The sequence below is a fragment of the Sceloporus undulatus genome, chromosome 6, assembly GCF_019175285.1.
Source record: "Sceloporus undulatus isolate JIND9_A2432 ecotype Alabama chromosome 6, SceUnd_v1.1, whole genome shotgun sequence".
In the NCBI taxonomy this organism is placed as follows: Eukaryota; Metazoa; Chordata; class Lepidosauria; order Squamata; family Phrynosomatidae; genus Sceloporus; species Sceloporus undulatus.
In genome coordinates, this window is record NC_056527.1 from 142623391 (window position 1) to 142646486 (window position 23096).

Genomic DNA, 23096 nt, shown 5'->3' on the forward strand with positions numbered 1-23096 from the left:
TTATTATTATTATTATTATTATTATTATTATTATTATTATTATTATTATTGGGATTGCCTCCTCTTCATCACTGGCACTAGCATCTGTGTGATCTGCTGTGGGATATATGCACATCATGTATGCTAGCAATAAATGATCCTGATAGATCTATGTCAAATTGTGTTCTTCAAGCTGGCATTTCCTGTAGACCTTTTCCATGCTTTCCCCTCAAGACAAACTTAACTAGTGTGGTCAAATGACTTAGGTGCCTGCAGCTCTGGTCTGCTGTCCAGGCATAGACACAAGGTGACTGCTCCTTTACCTGCTTGAACCAAACAATCTTTCCAACAAAAGATGCCTTCAGGTTGTGGAATGTCCTTGGACAACTCTGCAAATCAAGGCCCATCCTCTGTAAAGTAGGATACATGGCTCCATCAATTGGTTTGTACCCAGGGTGCCTTCACATGCCAACTGGATGCATTGACAGCAGTGGGGTATGGGTAAATGGTTCTAAAACATGCAGTTTTACGACACTCAGACTTCGTATATTCTTTGACTATCCAGGCAGTGTCCTCTGAAGTAACCATCTTCCCCCCATCCCAAAACAAGCAACAAAACTTCTTTGAATGAATAAGCCCAATTCGGTGTAAAGGAAAGATGCTGACTGTATGTTAGATTTCCGTCTGGTGAAGAAGCCTGGAAGATTTTCCAACTGAGAATGTTAAATGTGTTTGTTAAGGCGCAGAGGCAGAATTATTCTAGCGTAGTTATCATGGCTGGGAGATAAACATTCCACTGAGATATTCTGAGGCAGATGGTAATTTTTTCCTCATGTCTTTTTTGGGAGAAACACTGCTTGGAAATGGAAATAAGATGTATAACTTACACATGTTAGAATTTAAGGTTGTACTATTTCGCCTACTGTTTTTCCAGGCACAGGACCAAAGTCAGTCTTCGGAGAGGCAAATTGCTGAAGTTTTAACGTCCCCATGGCAGTCAGAGAAAGGGTTTGAGCAACTGCAGGGCAGGCTGGCTGGCCTTGCAGAAAAGGAGAGGGAGAATATTATGAAAGAGAGAGAGAGAGAGAGAGAGACTGAATGCTTCTCACTGGCAGCAGAAATTCTTAGTGTCAGGTGTTAAAAGGAGTAAGTATTTGGAGAGTAAAATGTCTGGCACTCCTCTGAAGCACAATTTGGGTTGCAGTAGACTTACAAGAAGAGACCACATTATACAGCAACAGCTGCTGTGTAAGTAGCACCTAGTGAAATTCTCATTTCCACACAGTCATTAAAAGTATAGCAGCGGTCTCTAGTTTTCGCTCTGGCAACCCAAGGAAAGGTGTCCTGCTTTGAGGTGGACAGACCTCTGTTTTAAATGCAATCAGAAGACAGATCTCAGTGAAGTATTCACGTTTTTAGTCCAAGTCTCAAGTCATGTCTCAAGTCTTTACCTTCAAGTCTCAAGTCCTTCCAAGATGCTTTCAAGTCTCAAGTCAAGTCTCAAGTCTGGGACCCAACTTTTAACAGAAAAAAAAGAGGTAGGGTGCATTCCTCAGAGGGAAACAGCAAACACATTAAGCAATGGGCTTGAGGAGTGCTCATCAGTCTGTGCCCATTGCACATCAGAGGAGCCTTCTACAGCTTTTCAAAAGTTTCAGAAGGATCCTTCTGCCTCAAGCCCATTGTCTAATGCATTAGTTTTTCCCCTTCAATAAATGTGCCCACACTCTGGGGACAGCTCTTGACTGCTGCTCGAAGTAAATGCCACCAGTAACTCAGTCACAAAATGTACAAATCTCAAGCCAATGTGTCATTTTTGCCAAGTCAAGTCCAAGGAGCTTATCCTATGGGAAAATAAACCAGCTTACCTATTCCAGATTCAATTCTGGATCTGGGATGCTCCTGGATGTTATCATAACTAAATCGCCATTGATCTAGCTGTGATGCCTACGCCTGGATGTATCCCAAGTCGAAGCCTTACTCAGCTGACCATTTTTGAAGTCGGAAGCTCCTCAACTTAAAAAAAGTGTGTGCTGAGTGAGGCTTCGACCTGGGATGCATCCAAGCAGAGGCATCACAGCTAGATCAGTGGCAATTTATTCATGATAACATCCAGGAGCATCCCAGATCCAGTTATGATAACATGCGGGGGCATCCCGGATCCAGAACTGAAGCCACAAGAGGTAAGCCGGCTTATTTACCAATAGGATAAGGTCCCAAGTCAAGACATTGAGGGGACCTGAGTCCGACGTAGGTCGAAGTCAATTGACTCAAGTGTATATCACTGACAGTCCTTCATTTGATGGCATTTTCTGTCTGAAAGGCTATGCAGGCTAAGCCTTGTTTAAAGATAAAGAAGCATAAGGAGCCTGTGCTCTGGAGTTACCTATTCCATTTTAGCAGCTGGGCAAGCAGACTTACACAGCATGTAATCAGGTCACAATGTTCGCCACTATGGTGAGATATAACATATTTATAGTTAAATAGTAAATTATGGACCCAGGACCATGTATGCCAGTGGCTGGGGTGGGCTATAAAAGAGTATGGTTAAAACCTATATATAAACATAAGCATCTAGACATTTTATGCAGTTCTTTGATCCCTTTTAGCTTTTATGTCAGTGCTGCAAACCTGGATGCCCTAGTTATACCTGTATTTCTTGCACTCAGCATATTGAATCTGGAGGCATACAACTGGGCATGTGTAGAAAGTCAGCCCTACCAGTAGAAAGAAGGACCCAGCTACACCAGGAGACAGGTTTTATTTGCTGTGACAGGGTAGAAGATGGTAAGACGTTTTAATTTATTGTGATTCCACTTTTACTGTGAGGAATGAGAGAGATGCTCGGGAGATTTTCTGATTCAGATGTCAAAATAATTTGACTGTCTGGGGGCACTATACAGCTTGTCTTTGGGAGTAGAGGTTACCATTTGCTGCTCTTCTTCAGGTGGTAAAATGCTTATGACCATCTCTGAGTGAAACAAATGCCTTTGAATACTATTCAGCTGAAACTTCCAGGCCCATCTTGATTCCATTCTGTCCATTAGAGATGCTGGTCTTTCAGCCTTGACATAATTTTATTACCTTGGGAAATGTCAGTTGTAGACACTGTAGACCAGGGTTTAATCCCTGCTTTGCCATGGAAACCCACTGGATGCCCTTGGGCAAGTCACCCACTCTCAGCCTCAAAGGAAGGCAAAAGCAAACTCCCTCTGAACAATTTTTTTTGCCAAGAAAAATCTGTGATAGGTTCACAGATAGGTACATGGTATACAACTTTGGTTTCAGTCCTTGGTAAACATATGTATACGATGTAAATATATGTATATTCATACATTACATTCCTGGGTGTATGTACCAGTTAAAAAAAATCAATACCTGCAACACAGAACAGCCGTTTCTCCCAACTTTTCGCATAAGTAGTATTCATCTGCCAAGTCCCTAACTCATGTTATATCTGTTCAAGAGAGTGCAAGGAATGTTTAAGAGGTCATTAGCACCTTATAAACCTGGGTAGTAGCGGAACATGAGAACCCTATGCAAACATCTCAGGCCAATACAACACACAGCAGGAGGCCAATTTGCCTGGTGAGCAATGAATGAATACAGAGGATGTATTGTGAGTAAAATCCATGACCATTGGCCCTTTGTGGAAATAGGAAGCCATCTAAGATAATTTTTGTGGGTTTTTTCGGACTATGTGGCCATATTCTAGAAGATGCCAGCCACAGATGCTGGCAAAACATCAGGAATAAACTCTTCTAGAACATGGCCACATAGCCCGAAAAACCCATAAAAAACTATGGATGCTGGCCATGAAAGCCTTCAACTCCGCCTAAGTTAGTCACCAGAATGCAGAAAGCTGCCTTATACCTAGTCAAAATTCTTGGTCCATATAGCTCAGTACAGTGGTACCTCGGGATACGAAATACCCAGGTTACGAAATTTTCGGGATACGAAAAAATCCCATAGGGAATCATTGTTCCGGGTTACGAAAAAACTTTTGGTGCTTTTTTCGGCTTTTTCGCACGGAATCGCGGCTTTTCCCCATTAGCGCCTATGGCAATTCGGCTTACGAAGGCTTTTCGGGTTACGAAAGCGGCCGCGGAACGAATTAATTTCGTAACCCGAGGCACCACTATACTGTCTACACTAGCTCAGTATGGCAATTTCTCCCCAGGTTCTAGATAGAAGCCTTTTTCAGGGCCCTGTCACATGATACAGTTATAGTGCTACGATTCCACATCAACTGCAATGGCTGCATGCATAGAATCCCAGGGGAGGCACTACACCTTTCTTGCAGACAATTTTAACTGCAAATCTGAGGATTTCATAAGAAAGTTGTCATGGCAGTTAAAGTGGAATCATAGCACTATAATTGTGTAGTGTAAAGAGGTCCTCAGTTTTATCTGGTGTTATAGGGATCAAACCTGGCACCTTCTATATGCAAAATGTTTTATATGTTAAAGCTATAGTCTTTCCTTAATTACTAAAAACATAGGAAGCTCTCTTACATCAAATCCAATACCACTGGAGCCACTAGCTTAGCAATGTCTACAGCGTACAAATTGCCAGGTTTCAGGTGACTAGCTGTAGCCTTAGGGACATACTGTTCATCCCAAGGTGAGCAGATAAGTCCCAAAGAGAGCAGCAGAGGTGGAAGAAAAAGTTCAAATTTTGTAAGTGAGGTGGCTATAAAGGCTGGGTATACATCTCAACCCATTCCCAGAACTTTCTAGCTCAGTGTGATGGTTGGTGTATGTGTGTTGAGCTTGGGCAATGTTGGTGCATCAAAAAGCTAGGAGAGAAGACCAAGAATCAGGGAGATAGTGGGTGTGTGCATTTGAGCTCACTGTGCCATTTGGAGGAATGCAGGGAATGGAGTGCCAATGTTACAACCAGTCATGCAAGCCCTGGTGGCAGTGGTACAGACTGGGAACGGCACATGTATCTTGCACACGTTCCTGTGTATCTTGCACAATCCATAACAGCTACATAGGGTCTGGAAAATCCATGTGTCATTGTTGCTTTAGTTAATAGGGTTGCTCAATCTCAGGGCCTGGCCTGGAGTTTCACGACCCCTTGTAACAGCAGCCATATAGCATCGCTAAGGCAGGGTCTGCTCCTGTGACATTCCTGCATCTCAGGTTTTAGCCCTGAAATCTCACACCTTAGGAGAGTCCTGTATGAGCCAGGTGTGGCATAATGGCTTGAGTGTTAAACTGAGTGTGGCTTTGGAAACCAAAGTTTGATTCCCCACTCTGCCATGAAACCCATTGGGTGATCTTGGGCAATTCACATGCTCTCAGACTTAGGGGAAGGCAATGGCAAACTTCCTCTGAACAAATCTTGTCAAGAAAATTCCATGATAGGTTTGCCTTTGGCTCACCTAAGCCACTTGAAGGCACACAACAAGAACAACAACAGACTAATCCTGACCTGGCAACCATTTCAGAAAATGTCATGTGGGATATGAGACCTTGTTGGAATGGCAGCAACTACTGCACATACCTGGCACATGTTGCCACCTGAATAAACAATGGGAACTGGTTTTCTTCTGAATCTGGGCTGCCATATTACTTGGTTTACCAGTGTTGTGCTTAAAGGGTGCAGACTTTCTTATTCTGTGGTTCCTTTCCTATCCAAATACACAAGTTCATTGTTCTAGCCTTACCAAACCACCTGCTAAAAACCAAGAAGGTACTGTCTCCACTTAGACCAGGTCATGACAGCCAGGTTTCTTCCCGCTTTGGTCCCATTTACCCAGATTGCCCTTGTGCATTCTTTCACCATCAGCTGCTGCACAAGCAGTTTTCAACAGCCTCCTAACCTTTTCCTGTCCTGACTTTGTGACATGAGAAGAACCCACCCATAGGATGACATGACAAGGATCTGCTCTCTGGTAACATATTTTGGCCTTGAAATCTTAGAGGAAAGATTCTGGCAACTTAAGACTAACAGTGGCTCTCCAAAATTGGCGACAAGGGGTTTCCTAGAAGTGCCAAGAATTAAACCTCTTCTCCATACAAAGCATGTGTTCTGACACTTTGCTATGGCCCATCCTGTGGCGGGGCAAAGACTTTTAACCCAGTAATAGGTGGGATAGATATTTTGTTCTAAATTCTGTATCTCTGCACATACTTCTGCTTCTTATTATTGCTACACTCTAAAGAAAGACTAGTTTTCAGACCTCTGATTACGGGAATCTCTAGTCAGCAGTGGCTATTATCAATACTGCTACCATCTGATTAACTGCAGTTATCTGCTTACAGAAATGTGTGGTCAGAAGAAGCACAGAAAAAGGTGGCCCCATGTAACTTCCCATCATCTCTGGAGGCTAGATTGCACTGTACAAGCAGCAGGGCGCTTTCTCTTGCCCCTTCGGAGCTTTGTGTGCATGTGTGCGCCTTCACATCTCCTGTCAACGTATGGCAACTCTATGAATTCCACAGGTTTTTGTTAGGCAAGGAATATTCAGAAGTGGTTTTGCCAGCAGTTTCCTCTAAAATATAGTCTACAGCACCTGGTTTTCACTGGTGGTATCCCATCCAATTACTAAACAGAGGTGACCCTGCTTAGATTCCACATTCAGATTTTTCCATTATTTTGTCCATTGTACAGCAATACTAGAAAGAAATTTTTAACACCCTTGCTGACAAACAAAAGTTGGGAGCTCTACCGTTGATTCGGTCCAATTCCTTTTGAGTGACACCAATGACTATGTAACACATAGGAGTTCATCAAAGTATAATTCAATGGCAATCTGAATGCAATCATGGGGTTTCACGTTATTGTGTGATAGACTGCCACACGCAAACTCGGGCAATGGAGTGCTATTTTGGGGCAATAGGGAGCCAGTTCAAATGCAATGAGCATTCACGTAATTTTGCTAAACTAGCGACTTTACATGAATGCATTCAGGCCCCACTTTCATTTCATTCAAAATCAAGAGAAATTCCTCATGTGTGATAAACTCCATAGAGTGGCTCTTTTTGCCACGGCAGCAAAAAAGATTAGAAAGAGAGAGTTAAATAAAATTGCCATAAATTGCCATGGAGACGCAAAGTACTGTATTAATGTTTTTGTCCTTTGTATTCTGTGCCTTTTGTTTTAATTGTTTTATGTTTTTTGATAAGCTCGTTTTGTCATGGCCTTTGGCTAGTACTATAAACGTTAACTTGACATTCAGGTGGAATCTACTGTTTAAGGCAGTACGTATATAGCTGCTTCCTGGCTCTCATTTGAGGGGTAAGCTAAGATGTTCTTCTCAGCATGTCTTTGGTAGATGATCTCTGGCCAAATCCCACCACTAGGAAGAATGAGGCAACCATTTCAGGTGGCTTATGCAGGGATGAAGCAGTGGTGACAGCTTCCAGCCATTTGTCCTAAGTCCACCAAATGGTAAGACCATTGGCAAATGACAGAGCTTTGTGGGTGGGGTGGCTTATCCCACCCTCTCTCAACTAGCCTGCCATCCTCACATGAAATGGAAGATATTGCCCTATCACCACTTATGAAATAACATTCAACTGCTCTTCCACCTTCAATTTCATACCGAGAATGAGGGGAAAGAGTAGACTATAGCTTCACATTTGGGCTGAGAGCACAGGTGAAGTAGGAAAGAAAGGCTGTTTTCTAAAGAGGCAGCTGGAACCTTGTAAAGAGAGTAGCCATGTATGAGGAGGGGGGCATAGAATAATAAGGAAAAAAATAAATGGGAAATGGAGAGAATGGGTTGTGTTGACTATTCAAAATGCACTTCCAATTGCATTATTATGTACTGAAACTTGACACATGGAGAGTCTCAGCTTTTCCAGGCAGCTGATAGACAGAAGAAATGAGCGAACAAGGTTGGGCCGGAGGCCTGATGCAACCAATTGCAAGGAGGAAAAGAAAGAGCCAGGCCTCTGTATTATTTGTGGGAAGTGGGTGAGACCGTTCTGCATAGCGGAGAGCTGAGTATTCCATTTAATTTTTCTGATTAGGATGCTTGGGCTAAAAAGGTTATCGAGTCTCAAGACTACTTCATTTTCATTATCAGCTTTTCCTTGCCTTTGCAAAATGAGGAATGCTCAACATAATTCTAGCAGGCTTTTTTCCAGCCCTTGCCAAGATTGCGACAATTTACGCCGCTTTTGAAGGGCCCTTCGTCTCCAGGAGACTGAGGGAAAGGGAGTCATAATAGCCAAGGTAACAATGTGAGCAGGCATTAAAAGCCGTGAAAGGTTCCTTTCATGGGTACAGTTGATATAAGCATGGCTTCTCCTTGGATCACTTTGGCATCATTAATGAATTAAGCCAGACAGAAAGGTGGGTATTAAGGACCTTGGTGTGTTAGAAAAAGATGTAGAAAGGAGGGGTGGGGAAGAGATTGTGAATAGGATAGAAGATTCAGGATCAAAGTGTAGTACAGTCCCTGTTTATTTGAGGTACTGGCCCAGAAACTTTTGAAAACCTTTGGGATAAATTAGACAATTCAATATCTGAGATAACTGTTTGGACAGGATCACTTATGCAAGGAAACACACAAATACATGAGTGTGCAATGGTGTACTTTCTAGGGACATCATTCATTTTTGCCCACCTTCCCCAGCGATTTCCCAGTTTAGGAAACCCAATATTCAGGAAGAATAACACATAAGCAAGAATTCTGTGCTGTTTTTGCCTGCTATTGATATATCCTGAAGTGTTTCAGGAAACAATTATGCACAGAAGTATCAGGTGAAGGGGATAGCAGAAAAATGGGTTTCTTCTGCAAAATACAACCCCATGCCTGTTTCTAAGAGCAGTGTTTTTGCATATGTATTTCCCTACGGAATTATTTTGTGCTGTTTTATTTATACCCCACATTTATCCCAATAAGGGACCCGAGATAGCCTACAAAATTGAAAATAGAAATTAGCTAAAATGTACATTGTGAGCGTTAAACATCAATTAGCCAACAATGCATTAAAAACAAATGGTTAAAACAGTTTAAAATACATTAAAACATAAAGGACGAGGATGTGAAAGCCAGTCACACTTCTGAAACATCAGTGAAGTGTCCCCTCACCTTTACCATCCTTGAATCATTTGCAGAGCAGCCATTTCCTATTAACACAAAGTTCCCATTAGTAGCTGTTCCGCAAACGATTCAAGGACAGTAGAGGCGAGGAGATGCTTCACTGATGTTTCAGAAGCACGACCGACTTTTACACCCTCATGCTTCAGGAACGTTTTTCCGGTGCTTTACTGGCACTTAACCCATGGTAAGTGCCAGTCTGAAAACCTTCGGAGTCTCCTTCTTTGGAGGTTTTTAAACAGAGGCTGGAGGACCATCTGTTCAGGATGCTTTGACTGTGAGTTCCTGCATTGCAGAATGGGGTTGGACTGGATGGCCCTTGTGTCTCTTCCAACTCTAGAATTCTATGATTCTATGAATCATATGCAGAAGAAAAGAAAACTAAGGCCCCATTATGGCAGGCCAAAGTAAAGGTGCTTCGGATCACTTTGGAGGTATGCTGTTTAAGTGATGCATGTGTCCTAAGAGTCTGAAAGCCACGCCAAAGCCACAATCCAGTCCTAAGGGCTAGAGCGCAGCTTTAGTGCAGCTTCTGGACTCTTAGTATGCATGCATCATTTAAACAGCATACCTCCAAAGTGACCCAAAGCAGCTTTGGCCTGTCTGTATGGGGAATAACATATTTTCTCATCTGTATCCAAAACCACATGCAGATGCATACCATCATCCTCCATTTCTCAATCTGCCCTGGATATCTCTGCCATTCCTCTTCAGCCAACTGTATTGCAGAACCTGTAAATTCCTGCCTGTTCCCTCTTGAACTCACCATCTTCCCTATATGCCATCACCTTTCTTATCTTCTGCCACAGATATACACACAGCATACATGTATTGTTAATGAAAAACAGAATAAATGGATTCATAAGGATTCATCAGAATTCAACAGATACTCCTTATCTCAGGAACCACAGCTATCTGCCTCTCTGTGCAACTAGAGGTGGTTTCCTTGGGTTAAACTCTTTTCTCTGAAAGCTGCTGTGGGAAATAAGAGCACCAGTATTTGTCCCCTGCAGAATGTTTTTGACACGGATGAGAAGAATTTAAAATAAAATTTAAAATAAAAATCCTTCTGTGTGGCATTTAATTTGGCCCTTGACAACAGGTAATAAAAGCAAGGCAAAAATCCTAGAGCATCTCCAGGAATTACATTGGCTTTCATTCAGGTACTTTGGTGCACTTAATTTATCTACTGCCCAAGCCACCATTTATGTGGCAGTTATTTAGATGTCAGGCTTGAAACTTCCATCCTTATGATCTCATAACTTGTTGGACATCAACTGCCAGGCCTTAAAACGAAGAAGTCAGGCATTTCTCCCTGAAGGAAGCTGCCCCACTTGAAGACATATTTATGAAAAAATAACAGTTGCTAATCTAGTACAGACTCAGGCCCTAGAAAATATTTATCTGTTTCTTGCTAGGAGGATAAAGTAGCTTGGCTAGCGGAGCCTCACATATTATCCCCGTTTCTTTTGGAGCATGAGAGGCTTCCAAGTGCTACACTAGTCTGCCTTAAATAAAAAAAAAGGGGGGGGGGAATCACGCCTCTGGGCACTGCTTCTGAATTTTCTCATATCGGGCAAAACAGATGAAAACCCATCAAAACAGTGATGTCATGCAGGGAGGATAAATGACAAAGTAGGGCGAGGTGGTGCCCAGTAACTGAGCATGGTCAAAGGGTCATAAGTGCACAGCTCTGCCTGTTCTCATGGAAAGCCTAGATATTGGTATCTATTGCCAAATGCCTGCTCTGTTTGTGTATCTTTACTGTGGCACTGCCAAGAGTAACAGAGAAACAAACTTTGTGTTACCGAAAGTATTGCAGAGAAAATCACTCAGTCTCAGCCAAAGTATAAGAAGGTACTCTTTAAAAGTAGTTAGTTACTACTATAGTTCCAAGGCCAATTGCAAGGGTACCCCTAAATTTTCCATCTTGTTCCACAATAAGCTCTGATTTGGCTATTCTTTCCTGCTCCATTCCATTAGATCCCACTGGTAAATGCCACGAAGTAGCATCATTCTCCCTAAAGATGTCAAATAGGAAGCGCCAGTTAATGAATCTTTCACATTTTCTGAGAGCCCCTTTGAAAGGGGAGTTAATACAAGAAAAAACTTCCTGCCTGTAACAGCTATTCAACATGGAATAAACTGACTTGGAAGGTGGTGGGCTTTCCTTCTTCTGGGATCATTAAACAGAAGATGGATAGGCATTTTTTTTTTTTTTTAGGAAATTCAGGTTCAAAACACACTGCAGCAATAATCCAGGTTGAGAACAACTTAATTGCCCTGGCTCAATGCTAGCAAATTCTGGGAACTGTAGTTTTGTGAGACGCTTAGCCTTCTCTGCCAGAAAAATCTGGAGCCACAACAAACTACAGTTCCCAGGATTCCCTAGCACTGAGCCAGGGCAGTTAAAGCAGTCTCAAACTGGAGTATTGCTGCAGTGTGTTTTTGACTTCAGAGCAGGAGGTTGGACCAATCCTTGTGGTCCCTTACCGTTCTCGGATTGTATTAATCTAATATGATCGAATTTCCTCCAATGAATCATCCTTTTCCTTCTAATTTATGACAAGCTGCTTATGGTTTGCTCACATGATTTTATTTCTTTGACCCAGGTTGGTAGTTGCATGGTGATCAACAACTTCCTCACCACCCATCACAGTTTTCCAGTCATGCTAGTCCAGGTACCTTTTTTCACATCATCAACTACAATGAACGGTGAATGCGTAGGCAACATCAACCACTGGGTTTCATAATGGCCCACTGGAGACTTGAACCTGGATCTCTTAAAACCCTACTCAGGTACTACATACTGTATGGGAATCTGCATGTGAAGAGCATAGTATCTAGCCCTGCTCCTTATTTTGTTGCTTTCCTCATATAGAAATGTCAGCATCCCTGCATGGCAGAATCCATTGAAGGTAATGGAACTTAAGGTCCCACAGTTTTTGGTATCCACATGGAGAGTGGAACTGACACCCTGCCAATATGGACGGTTGACTGTAATGCCTGAATAAGACTCAAGTCTCAGTGTGGCACCATAACCATTACAGCACACTACTTTCCATGAAATGAAACCATAATCCTATGTTCATACTGGGAGTATCACTGTTTATCACCCAAGCTGGAGGTCAACACAAGTTTGGGTGGGTTACAGAATAACTCCAGATCTTTAAAACAAAGAAACAAACAAACTGTTCTAAATGGTTAAAGGGGCCCAATGAGAACCAGCAAGCTCAATGGTCTTGGAATGCTGGTTGACTGTTGGGTAAAGGGCAGAAAAAATGGGAGGGATGGAATGGCTAGAACCTTGAATAGCAGCATTCTACACGCTGCAACAATCACACTTGTTCATTCTGTTAACATTCTCCAATTTAGATTGGTCTGACAGGTCTACAATGATTGGCATTTCAACTGTAGTGCCTTTTTAAGAAGAAGAAGAAAAAGTATGGGAGGATTCCTTAAGTGACTCAAGGACAGTGGTTTTCAACCTTCCTAATGCTGCGACCCTTTAATATAGTTCCTCATGTTGTGGTGAACCCCAGCCATAAAATTATTTTCATTGCTACATGAAAATATGTGTTTTCCGATGGTCTTAGGTGACCCCTGTGAAAGGGTCATTCGACTCCCAAAGGGGTCCCGACCCACAGGTTGGGAAAAACTGCTGTGGGACAAAACTTTCTAACTTGGCCTCCAAAAAAAGTCAGAATCTTCTCCATGTGCATCTCATATCCAGTCATCTGAACCTCCAAATTTGCACCAATTAATCCTGTTTCACATCCTAAAAAATATTTGGACTTCCTCACCTGGATCCATTCATATGATCATATTCTCTCTTAACGTTGACTCGGACAGGCTGATTGATCCACTCCTGCTGGGGAGGTAAAGGGTTGATTTTGTGCGGTTGCCCATAGTCAGGGTTCCCTGAGGCTGTCATGTCTGCTTTGGGGAGGTGAGCAGCAGCTCCGTAGGTGGAATCGAAGAGGGACTGGTCTTCACTCACCACTGAGAGAGCCTCCTAGATGTGCCAAAGAGAAGAGACAAAAGTTACAACTGGCTGTCATAACTAGACTAGAAACTCTACTAACATTTGTTCTTTTAGCTGGCAAACAGGTGTCCTTCAGACTGTCTGAATCTGGTATTTGCCTCAAAGTTGCAGGATGAATCAAAACTTTTCATTACACAAATCCTGTGAGCGTTCCTCACTCTGAATTTGAGTTTTCTGGAAGAACCTAAAAACGTCTAAAACAGTAAAGGAAACCACCTCTCTGCATTTTGTCAGTTTGCTAGATCTGGTATAGCTAAGGACTGAAACGCATTAGAAAATTACTACATGGAGGAAGATGGATAAGTCAATGGCAGGGAAGTGGTCAGCTTAGGGATGTAATTCATCACTATCTTTTTTTGTGAAGTAATCAGTATTTTAAGCAATTTTCTCCCTACTGCAAGGAAGTTGTCAAAAACAGTGCAGTTTTCCAATTCATATTATGCACAAAATATACACACAGTATTTCTGCAGAGTAAAGAACATTTTCTGTGAAAAAATGCCACTTCCAAATTTTGCATAGACTAAGTCCTGCACTGTGAAGATTCTCATCAGTCCAGGATTCTTCTTACTGGAGTTTCTCAACACTTGAGAAACTCATTTTTCAAATATATTCTAATATTCTTCCCATCCCTCCTATCAGCCATCTTGTACATCAGGAATCATGTGTGTAAGCTCCAAACTACAGCTTGTGAGAGAAAATCACCTCCATATTGGGAACCTGTAACATGTCAAGTGCCAGATGTCTCAGTGCCCGATGACTATTAGTATACTATTAGTATTCACAACTTGAATGTTGACAATCTGGGCTTTCCTTTTAAAATATATATATAAAAAGAAAAGAAAAGAGAATTAACTGCTAAAGTAATCAGTGTCACTTCAAAATCCTCCATGCTAATTTTTCATATCCTTGTTGGGCTTCCTTTGTATTCTACACTTACAGCATTACAACAACCAAGTTATTGGGGCAATAAAAGCACTGCTATCAGTATTAGCCAACTACATAAACTGCACCCTATGGGAGTTTCTTCTAGCCTTTACAACTGCCTGTCTTGGTTTTTGTCAAGTTGGCCAGACTGAACCTGAGACAGAGGCCTTGTGTTTATATCTTGCATGATATTGTCCTTGGTAGACAGCCAGCTTTAGCTTTTCCTCCATTTTTAAAGCTACATTCCTGGCACATTGCTGTGGACTGTGCCTGTGGCTGAGTACAGTCCAGGATCTTCATCACCACTGACAAAACCCAGCCCTCTGTCCTCTTAAGACAACATCAAGTTAAGAAAGACATAACTTCTATGGCTGTGGCTGCAGCTCCAGCTGCTACTGAAATGATGGAGACGTAGTTAGGAAAAACACCTCAAGAACTAGCAGGTGTGGAAAAAAGTATTCATACAGAACACAATTTCTATTTGTATAGCCGAAAGAGGTTTTATGGAATGACACCAAAGGACTAGCCGTCTCCTAGGTGCTTGAGAGTTTGGGTTCAAAATTTTTCAAAGCAAGTTCTATATGTCAGACACTGTGTGGTTCAGAAGCTTTCCACAAGATTAGGGTTAGGTGGGGACAGGATTCGGGACAGACCATAGTAGGTGGGTGAGGATGATTTTTCTTAAGAAAAGAAAAGCTATATGTGTAGAAGTGTCTGGAGATCCCTTTGCATCCTTTCCATGTATGAACATTTGGTGCTTTCATATTTTTCTTTTTTAGTCTCTCTCTATCTTCATGCCAATCATGGCTTCTGCAAAGCTGGATGAAGCCATATAACTTTAACTATTCACCTCCTCAGCCTTCTCTAAGTTGAGATAGGAAACTCCCTTCCTGAATGTTTGGTATCCTGGATGCTGGCAATCCACCAAAGGGAGGAGCAGATGCTCTATGTCTTGACTGTCCTCTAGTAATAGATTGTTGTTTTTCTGGAAACATCAGTCATGTGGCAAACTCCACAAGTATTAGCACCATATTTGCCCATGGTGGTTGTTCATATATTACCTTTAGCTATCCTGGTATGGACTTTAGTTAAACACATTTTGAAGCAGCACATAGAGAGATCTTGTAGCACCTTTGAGACTAACTGAAAGAAAGGAGTTGGCAGCATGAGCTTTCATAGACTTAAGTCTACTTCCTCAGATGCATTAATGCATATCTCTTGCTGCCAATTTCTTTCTTTCAGTTAGTCTCAAAGGTGCTACAAGATCTCTCTACTTACAGATTCTACAGACTAACATTGCTATATCTTTGAGTTCTACCACTATGGAAAGCACCACATTTTGCAGTACACCTCACCTACAAAACCATTTCAGTCAGAGACAATGGTAGAACAGAAAAGATGAGTCCATGTATCTACAGGCAATGATGACTCTGTAACCTACTGTCTTTACACAGCCAGATACAAATTATAACCTTCATGAATGGCCTGTCTTGCATGCATGGTTGGTATGCATGTTTGGGAGGCAACCCAAAAAAATATTACCCAGCGGCATTGCTGGATGCCACACCGTAAGGTCTACGCATGGGTATTCAGCCCACCTTGGGAGCAGGCCATGCAGCTTTTGACACGCTTTTGGAAAAAGCAGGATCGTGCCAGTTTTTCCTGCTCATCTGCTCCAGCCCATAATTATAGAATCATAGAATCGTAAAATTATCTTTGAAATCTCATACTTTTGAAGCCAATTACCGCCATACATTTGTCAGCATGTATATTCTGTGCAGATTAAAAAACAAAATGCAGAATAACTTTTAAGGGCAAAACACTTCTAAGAAATTACTCACGAATTATCTTCTAAAAATCACTTATGAATTTACTTGCAACTCTCCCAGCACAATCCTGGTTAATGTCAACTATGGCAAATGGAAATGAATTATTGACTTCATAAACCACAGGTTTCCACTAAGCATAGTTAAGAGGTCAAGTATGGTTTGCCCAGGTTCAGACAACATTTCAAACCACAATTAAAGTACAGTGGGCCCTTGAAATTCACTGGGATTTGGTGGGTACCAAAAACTGTGGATGCTGAAGTCTCATTAAATGCAATGGCATAGTAAAATGGCATCCTTGTCAAAAATGGCAAAATCAAGGGTTGTTTTTTGAATTTATATTATTTTTAAATATTTTCAAACCATGAATGCTTGAATTTGTGGATAAAAAAATTATGGGGATATGCAGGGACAACTATTAAATGCAATGGCATAGTAAAATGGTGTCCTTATCTTAAATGGCAAAATCAAGGCTTGCTTTTTTGAATTTATATTATTTTAAAATATTTTCTTTTTATATTATTTTTAAATATTTTCAAACCACAGATGCTTGAATCTGTGGATTAAAAAAATGTGGGCACGCAGGGCCAACTGTACAGTAAATGCTTCTGAATTCTTCCTTGTCATGTCAGGTTTAAAGAAGAATTATGATAGAGAGGAAGAAGCATATCATCCAAAGCCTTTTAAGTCAGCCTAATGTGATTCTAGCCATGCTAGCTTAGCTGTATAGTAGCCCATTGACAACCCATTGCAGGCCTATCCTTAAGATACAGAGCCCTCAGTCTGTCCATCTGCCTTGGTCCAGGCCTCAGAGGGAGAGAAGAATGCTGGACCTGATCCCCTTCCCCTCAACCATTCCCTTCTCCTTTTGTGTCGTGTCTTCTTAGATTGTAAGCATGAAGGCAGGGAACCGTCTAATTAAATGATTTTATGTACAGTGCTGTGTAAATTTACAGCGCTATATAAATAAAGCTTAATAATAATAATAATAATAATAATAATAATAATAATAATAAATATGGAAAGCCCCAAATAAAGTTAACAATGAGCCACTGGGGATTCCAGTCAGGGGATTTAAATTTGGTTTTCTTTCATCTCTGGGTAAGAAATCACATGTATGGCAGCAGAGTTCTTATCTTGACTACCCAGAAATGGGTGGAGTGAGGACTTCCCTGGAGAAATCCGAGTAACTTGAGGATGACTCAAGAGAGTCAGCTGTGGGATGTTACTAGCACACCCGATTCACTGGGAAGGGACTGTTGTTTCAAGATAACAACTCAGACTTAGCAGTCTTTGAACCCAACAAAGCAAAATGAGACTTGGGAAGGCAGACGTCAGTTGAAAAGGTCTGAACTTCTTTTTTCCAAAATTGCTTGTTGAAACAACTGTTTGAAAGATATTCACTAAACAGATGGCATGATACGAAGGTGCAGCCACTCAAACAGAAGATGTGAACACACAAACTGACCAAAAAGTAGAAGGCTTTTTGTAGTGGTCTGAGCATTGAACTGTGACTCTGGAGACCAGGATTTGAATCTCTGCTTGGCCATAGAAATCTATTGGCAAATAACATTCTTAGTTTTTGGTGGGGTTTTTGGGCTATGTGACCATGTTCTAGAAGAGTTTATTCCTGACGTTTTGCCAGCATCTGTGGCTGGCATCTTCAGAGAATGCTGGCATGGAAAAGTGTGTGTGTGTGTGTGTGTGTGTGTGTGCGTGCGCGCGCGCACACACACACACACTGTGTGATCCTGGGTAAAGAGGAGTGATTCCCCTGTCAATCTTTGTTCTGTTGTTGAATGGCAAGGCCTCAGGATAGGAGTATATGCAAAGAGGATTAGTGTCCCAGCAGACAATGATCACCAGTTAGCAAACACTAATCTTCTGTTGCATATCCTCCTATCCTGAGTCCTTGCCATTCAACAACAGAACAATACACAGATTAACATAGGAATCACTCCCCCTTATCCAGGATCACACAGTATATATATACCCCACTCTCTTCCAGATCAGCATTCTTTGAAGATGCCAGCCACAGATGCCAGTAAAATGTCAGGAATAAACTCTTATAGAACATGGCTACATAGCCCGAAAACCCCACAAAAAACTATGGATGCCGGTCGTGAAAGCCTTCGACTTCACAAATAACATTCTCTCCATGTCAGAGGAAATCAAAGACAAACTCCCTCTGAACAAATCTTGCCAAGAAAACCCTGTGATAGGGTCAGCTTAGGTTGCCATAAGTCACAAATTACTTGAAGCAATACAACAAAAATACGTAAGAACTGAACATAAAAATGGATTCGATATATAGTTCTGTCATGTCAAAACCTGCAAACAGTAGATTCTAATAAGTAGACCTGGAAACTACATGGCATTCAATATGTGGTTGAATTGCAGCTCCTATCAGCCCTAGCACAGCCAATGCTGGGAAATGCTAGAAGTTGCAGTTCAGCTAAACTTTCCCGTCCTATCAAGCCCATGGGTAGCTCAACCATTCCTCCTTTCAGGGAAGGCTTAGTGGGGGGAAATATTACAAGAGCGCATCAGCACAACAATAAACCAGCCTTCTGAAGTATTCAGACATGAAATGTTTCATCGCATCTAGAAATTAAATGAGCAAAGCTTTCCCTATCTTTTTATTTCTATGCAGGGAAAAAATTCACTTGCACCATTTCTGCATGTCTCAATTATGCTCAAGCACCAGCATGATGTTGTAGTTTGATTGTTGGACTACAATGCTGGAAAACAGGGTTTGATTCCCTGCTTGACCATGGAAACCTATTGGATGGCCTTGGGCAAGTCACACTCTCTCAGCCTTAGGAGAAGGCAATGGCAAACCTCCTCTGAACAAATCTTGCCAAGAAAACTCTGTGATAGATTTGTCTTAGGGTTGCCATAAATTGGAAATGCCTTATAGGTTATGTTTAATGGCACAGGGGTATATGGCCTCTTTAAAAAATTGACTTAGGGCCCGAACAGACAAACCAAAATAAAGCTGCTTCGGGTCACTTTGGAGGTATGCTGTTTAAAAAATGCATGCATCCTAAAAGGCCAAAAGCTGCACCAAAGCTGCGCTTCAGTCCTAAGGATTGGAGCGCAGCTTTGGTGCAGCTTCTGGCCTCTTAAGATGTATCTGTCATATATCAGCATACTTCCAAAGTGACCTGAAGCAGCTTTATTTTGGCCTGTCTGTTTGGCCCCACATTTGTTTTCCTGTCCACAGCAGGGGCCCATTCCCACTATACAAATATAACACTATTATTCTAAATATCATGGTTGCATCCTAGGGCATCCTGAGATTGGTTGTTTGGTTAAGGCCTCAGAGCTCTATGGCTGACAATTCTAAATCACTTTCCTAAACTGCAGATCCCAGGATTCAATAGGATGGAACCATGACAGTTAAAGTAGAATCACAGTGCTGTAAGTAATATTGTGTGAAAGGCCCCCAGGTCTATGCAACTTGTGGTCCACAAAGCTTAACACAAAGCTTGCCACAGAAAACAGAATATCCTTCTGGTTTTACTGGGATGTCAAAAGCAGTGGAGTTGCCAAGCATCAAAGACAATTCTAGAAGAGGGCTTGGAAAGTTACTTTTTGAAAAGTAATTCATTCCTGCTATTTATTGTTAAAGTGTTTGAAAAGTTAATTGCCATTATCACTCATTACAGTATTTTAAAAGTCAATTATATTGCTAAATCGAGTTGCTAACTGCTTTCTCACTACTTTCATTACTTTTGGGGCTGGTGGGGTTGTTAATAAATTATCATAAAACTAAAAGAAAAAAGCCCAATGAAAATGCCTTTAAAAATAATGTTTAAAAAATTAGAAAACATTTCTCATTACCCCCCATTACTTTCCCACCCATTGGATGAATCATTACAAAAAACAAACAATCCAAAACCCAGTTGCTCATTACAAGAACGGCCATTATTGATTAATTGTTACTTTGAATTTTATGGTTCAAAGATAATTCAAGACTTATTATTATAATAAAGTGTATTAGGGATATGCATTTTGATTCCCACATCTGCACCACTAATAGTCCACTTGCTCTTGAACTGTAAGACACATTGAACTCTTTGGAGGTGGGATGCAAGCATTTTTCAATAAGCAAATAAATCAGTAGATGGGGAAATCTGCTAGGATTCTGCTTTATCCCTTTCAAATAACCCAGATAATCCCACCTTTCTCTCTTGCAGCTCCTAACTGGAACATGGTTGATGGTCTGGATTCATCTGCATGGTGGCTCTCAAAATATGCAGTTCTGTTCCAGAATATACATCTACACCTGACAGCCTTTTGCTAAACCAATTGAACTACATTCAGTGCTTGCTTCTGAAAACCATTTTCCGTCTGTAACCATGCCATTTTCCTAAAGCTTTCAAATCCATCCTTGTAGGTCTCTTCCCTTTGCCCAGATGCTGCGTGTATCATTAGAGGAATGAAGGAAAGGGTGAAGAGTGAATGCAGCATGGGCTGAAGGAAAAATAAAATTAGATATAGATAGATAGATGTCAGGCCTTCTGGATTCTGTTCCCGGTTTGGAGCAGAGCTGTTCCCAGCCAAAAATGCTGCAGCTGATTTGGCAGCCAGGCTGAACTTGTCATGCTAATCCCAACAAGAACCATCTGGGCCTGGTGGATTGATCCGAGCCGGCAAATCTGTTCAAGACTTGGAGCATTGCCTCTTACCAAATACACCCCACTTTCCCCTTAATGCTCGCTTACATCTGGTATGTACATAACCATTTACAGCACCACTCAATTGCCTACAGACTGTGCCTGGGGAAACATGTTCCCTCTTTAAGCGTACATACATTGATTCCGTTTTTCCTCCCTCCCTCCCTCTCTTCCTCCCTCCCTGGTTGTTGCCTTCATTTTCTTGGGAAATAATTAGGCATCTCTATTTGTCAGCATTGACCCAGGGCTATAAATACAGTTGCATATTGCAGACAGAGTTGTAAATATTGTTTTAGCAGGTTTTATGGTCTTTTCAGCTGGAGATGCTTGGGGCCAGGGAGAAGATGGTTGCAAGAACCAGCTACTTAGCAAACCAAACCGCTTCCCCCAAATGGATAAATAAACGAAGCACATTGCATTCCGAAATGCTGCAGTAGCCTTTACTTTGCTTTCTTGACAAGGATACTTCGGTGGTAAGAAAAGGATGGAACGTCATAGTTCCTATGAGTCTTAAATAGGAATAATGATAACAATAATAGCAACAACAATATACACGGTGTTTACACATTAGGAAAGGTGAGACTCCTGCTCTTGGAAGCTTGCCATATAAAATTTGATACTGACAACAGGCAACGAGGAAGAAAACAGAGGCCATAATAAAATGGAAAAAAACAATTATACATACTAAGGTTGCAGTGGAGCCATTGACTGTGGTGAAAATGTGACACAATTGGTACAAATGGAGGCCTGGGGCTATGACCAATGTGATTTGGTCATGTCCAGTTTGTAGGAATAGGGCTTTTTGTTGGAGGCATTGGCCTGTTACAGACTGCCAAAATAAAACTGCTTCGGGTCTCTTTGGAGGTATGCTATTTAAATGATGCATGGGTCCTAAGAGTCCAGAGGTCGCACCAAAGTCACACCCCATTCCTAAGCACCGGAGTGCAGTCTTTGGTGCAGCTTGTGGATTCTTAGGATGCATGTATCATTTAAATAGCATACCTCCAAAGACACCCAAAGCAGCATTATTTTTGCAGTCTGTAACAGGCCCTAGTCAAAAAGGCTTTGCAGTTTTTAGCAGAGTATCTGCTGAAAATCCATATGCCTCTGGATGGCTGTTTCATTCTTATTTGGAAAGGCAGTGCCCTCATTTTCTATACCCTATTGAAACTTAATTGTAAATGGTGACAAGCCACTATATGAATGTTTGTATTTGTACTAAATTTGTAATGTTTCACAAACATGACTATAAAACCCTAATAAAAAAACTGCTCTTGCTTAGTCTGAAGTTTTGATCCAAATCAGTTCCTTTAATGTTCATTCTCTTTCCCTTCCCAAAGTCCCCCCCTCCTTACAATGGGAAAAGTTAAAAGCAGCTCAGATGGTGTTCACCGACATCACGAAAACATCAGAAGTCTCTTTGTCTGACTGGCCTGATGTTTTGTTTCCCATTCAGAAAGGATAAATAAATATGGGGCAAGTATGAAAGGACATTCTTGTTGGCAGGGCATCCTCTGCTTTCAGCAAAATGGTTTCATCAGAAATAGCTTCAGAGCCACCAATGTAATTCTTATGTCATTTTTCTTAAATGAAAAGCAAGAGTTTTTAAACTTTTTTAAACTTCCTACCTTCAAGGAGCCTTGGTAACCTCCATTAATGAACTAAAGAATACATTTGCTATGCACATACCCTCCAGTTTGACAGTTCCAATTAATCCTCTGCCATCCAATTTTTCAGATGCTTTTAAAATGTCCCAGTTTCTCTCTCTTTCTCCTACTTTCGCTCTTTGTTCATCAGTTGCTGCAAACTGAGATCAAAGTGCAAAAACACTTTGTATTCAGCTCTGCAGGGGAGAAAGGAAAATGTAGAACCTTGCCCTTTCCAGTAGGCTCATGTGAAACAACAACATCTGCATGCTCCAGAACCCTTACACATATGGATAGCACCATCTTTACGTGGCACCGTCCATACGTGGTGCATGTGTATGACACTAGCACAGCACCGCATCCACACCTCTGGGTGCCATGCTTGCATCATGGATGCATCACAGTGCACCAATGGTGCACTGATATCATCCCCACATGCCAAAAAGAACCTGGTTTTTCTGGGTTCTTTTTGGTCTGGAGGGACGCAGCACCATTTGGCTGCTGTGGTGTACCTTTGGAGGGAAACAGGCCGCTGTCAGCCCACTCTTTTGGGGTGGTCTGTCCCGGGCCCTAGGTTGTCTGTTCTGTCTCATTAATAACTTTTGCCAAACATCACACTCCAAGGTTTATTGGCTGCACATGTTCCAGTTTTCATCAGTGAAATGTTGGAGGGGTTGCATGGAGTTCTAGTGCAGAGGATGGGGAACATGTAGGCCACATATTGCCCTAACACCATAATGGCACCCAACTCAGCAGAAGACCCTTTCCAGCACCACCACAAATTTAATTTTATTTTACTTTATTCTATTTTAATCCATTCTCCCAATATGGGACTCCAAGTGGCAAAAGTGTAGCTAAAACAATATAATATAATATAATATAATATAATATATAAAGAAACATTAAAGAATCCAATGAAGACATTAATTTAA

At 41.5% G+C, this 23096-nt stretch overlaps 1 protein-coding gene across 6 annotated transcripts in view; it reads right to left on the reverse strand.

Moving 5' to 3' along the window:
• Positions 1-23096, reverse strand: part of FLI1 (Fli-1 proto-oncogene, ETS transcription factor) — a 782157-nt gene that overhangs the window by 41886 nt on the left and 717175 nt on the right. For all 6 annotated transcript variants that reach the window (XM_042475286.1, XM_042475287.1, XM_042475288.1 and 3 more), the window contains one exon: positions 12844-13055. In XM_042475286.1, coding sequence (XP_042331220.1) covers positions 12844-13055 — 212 coding nt within the window. The remainder of the gene's footprint in view (positions 1-12843; positions 13056-23096) is intronic.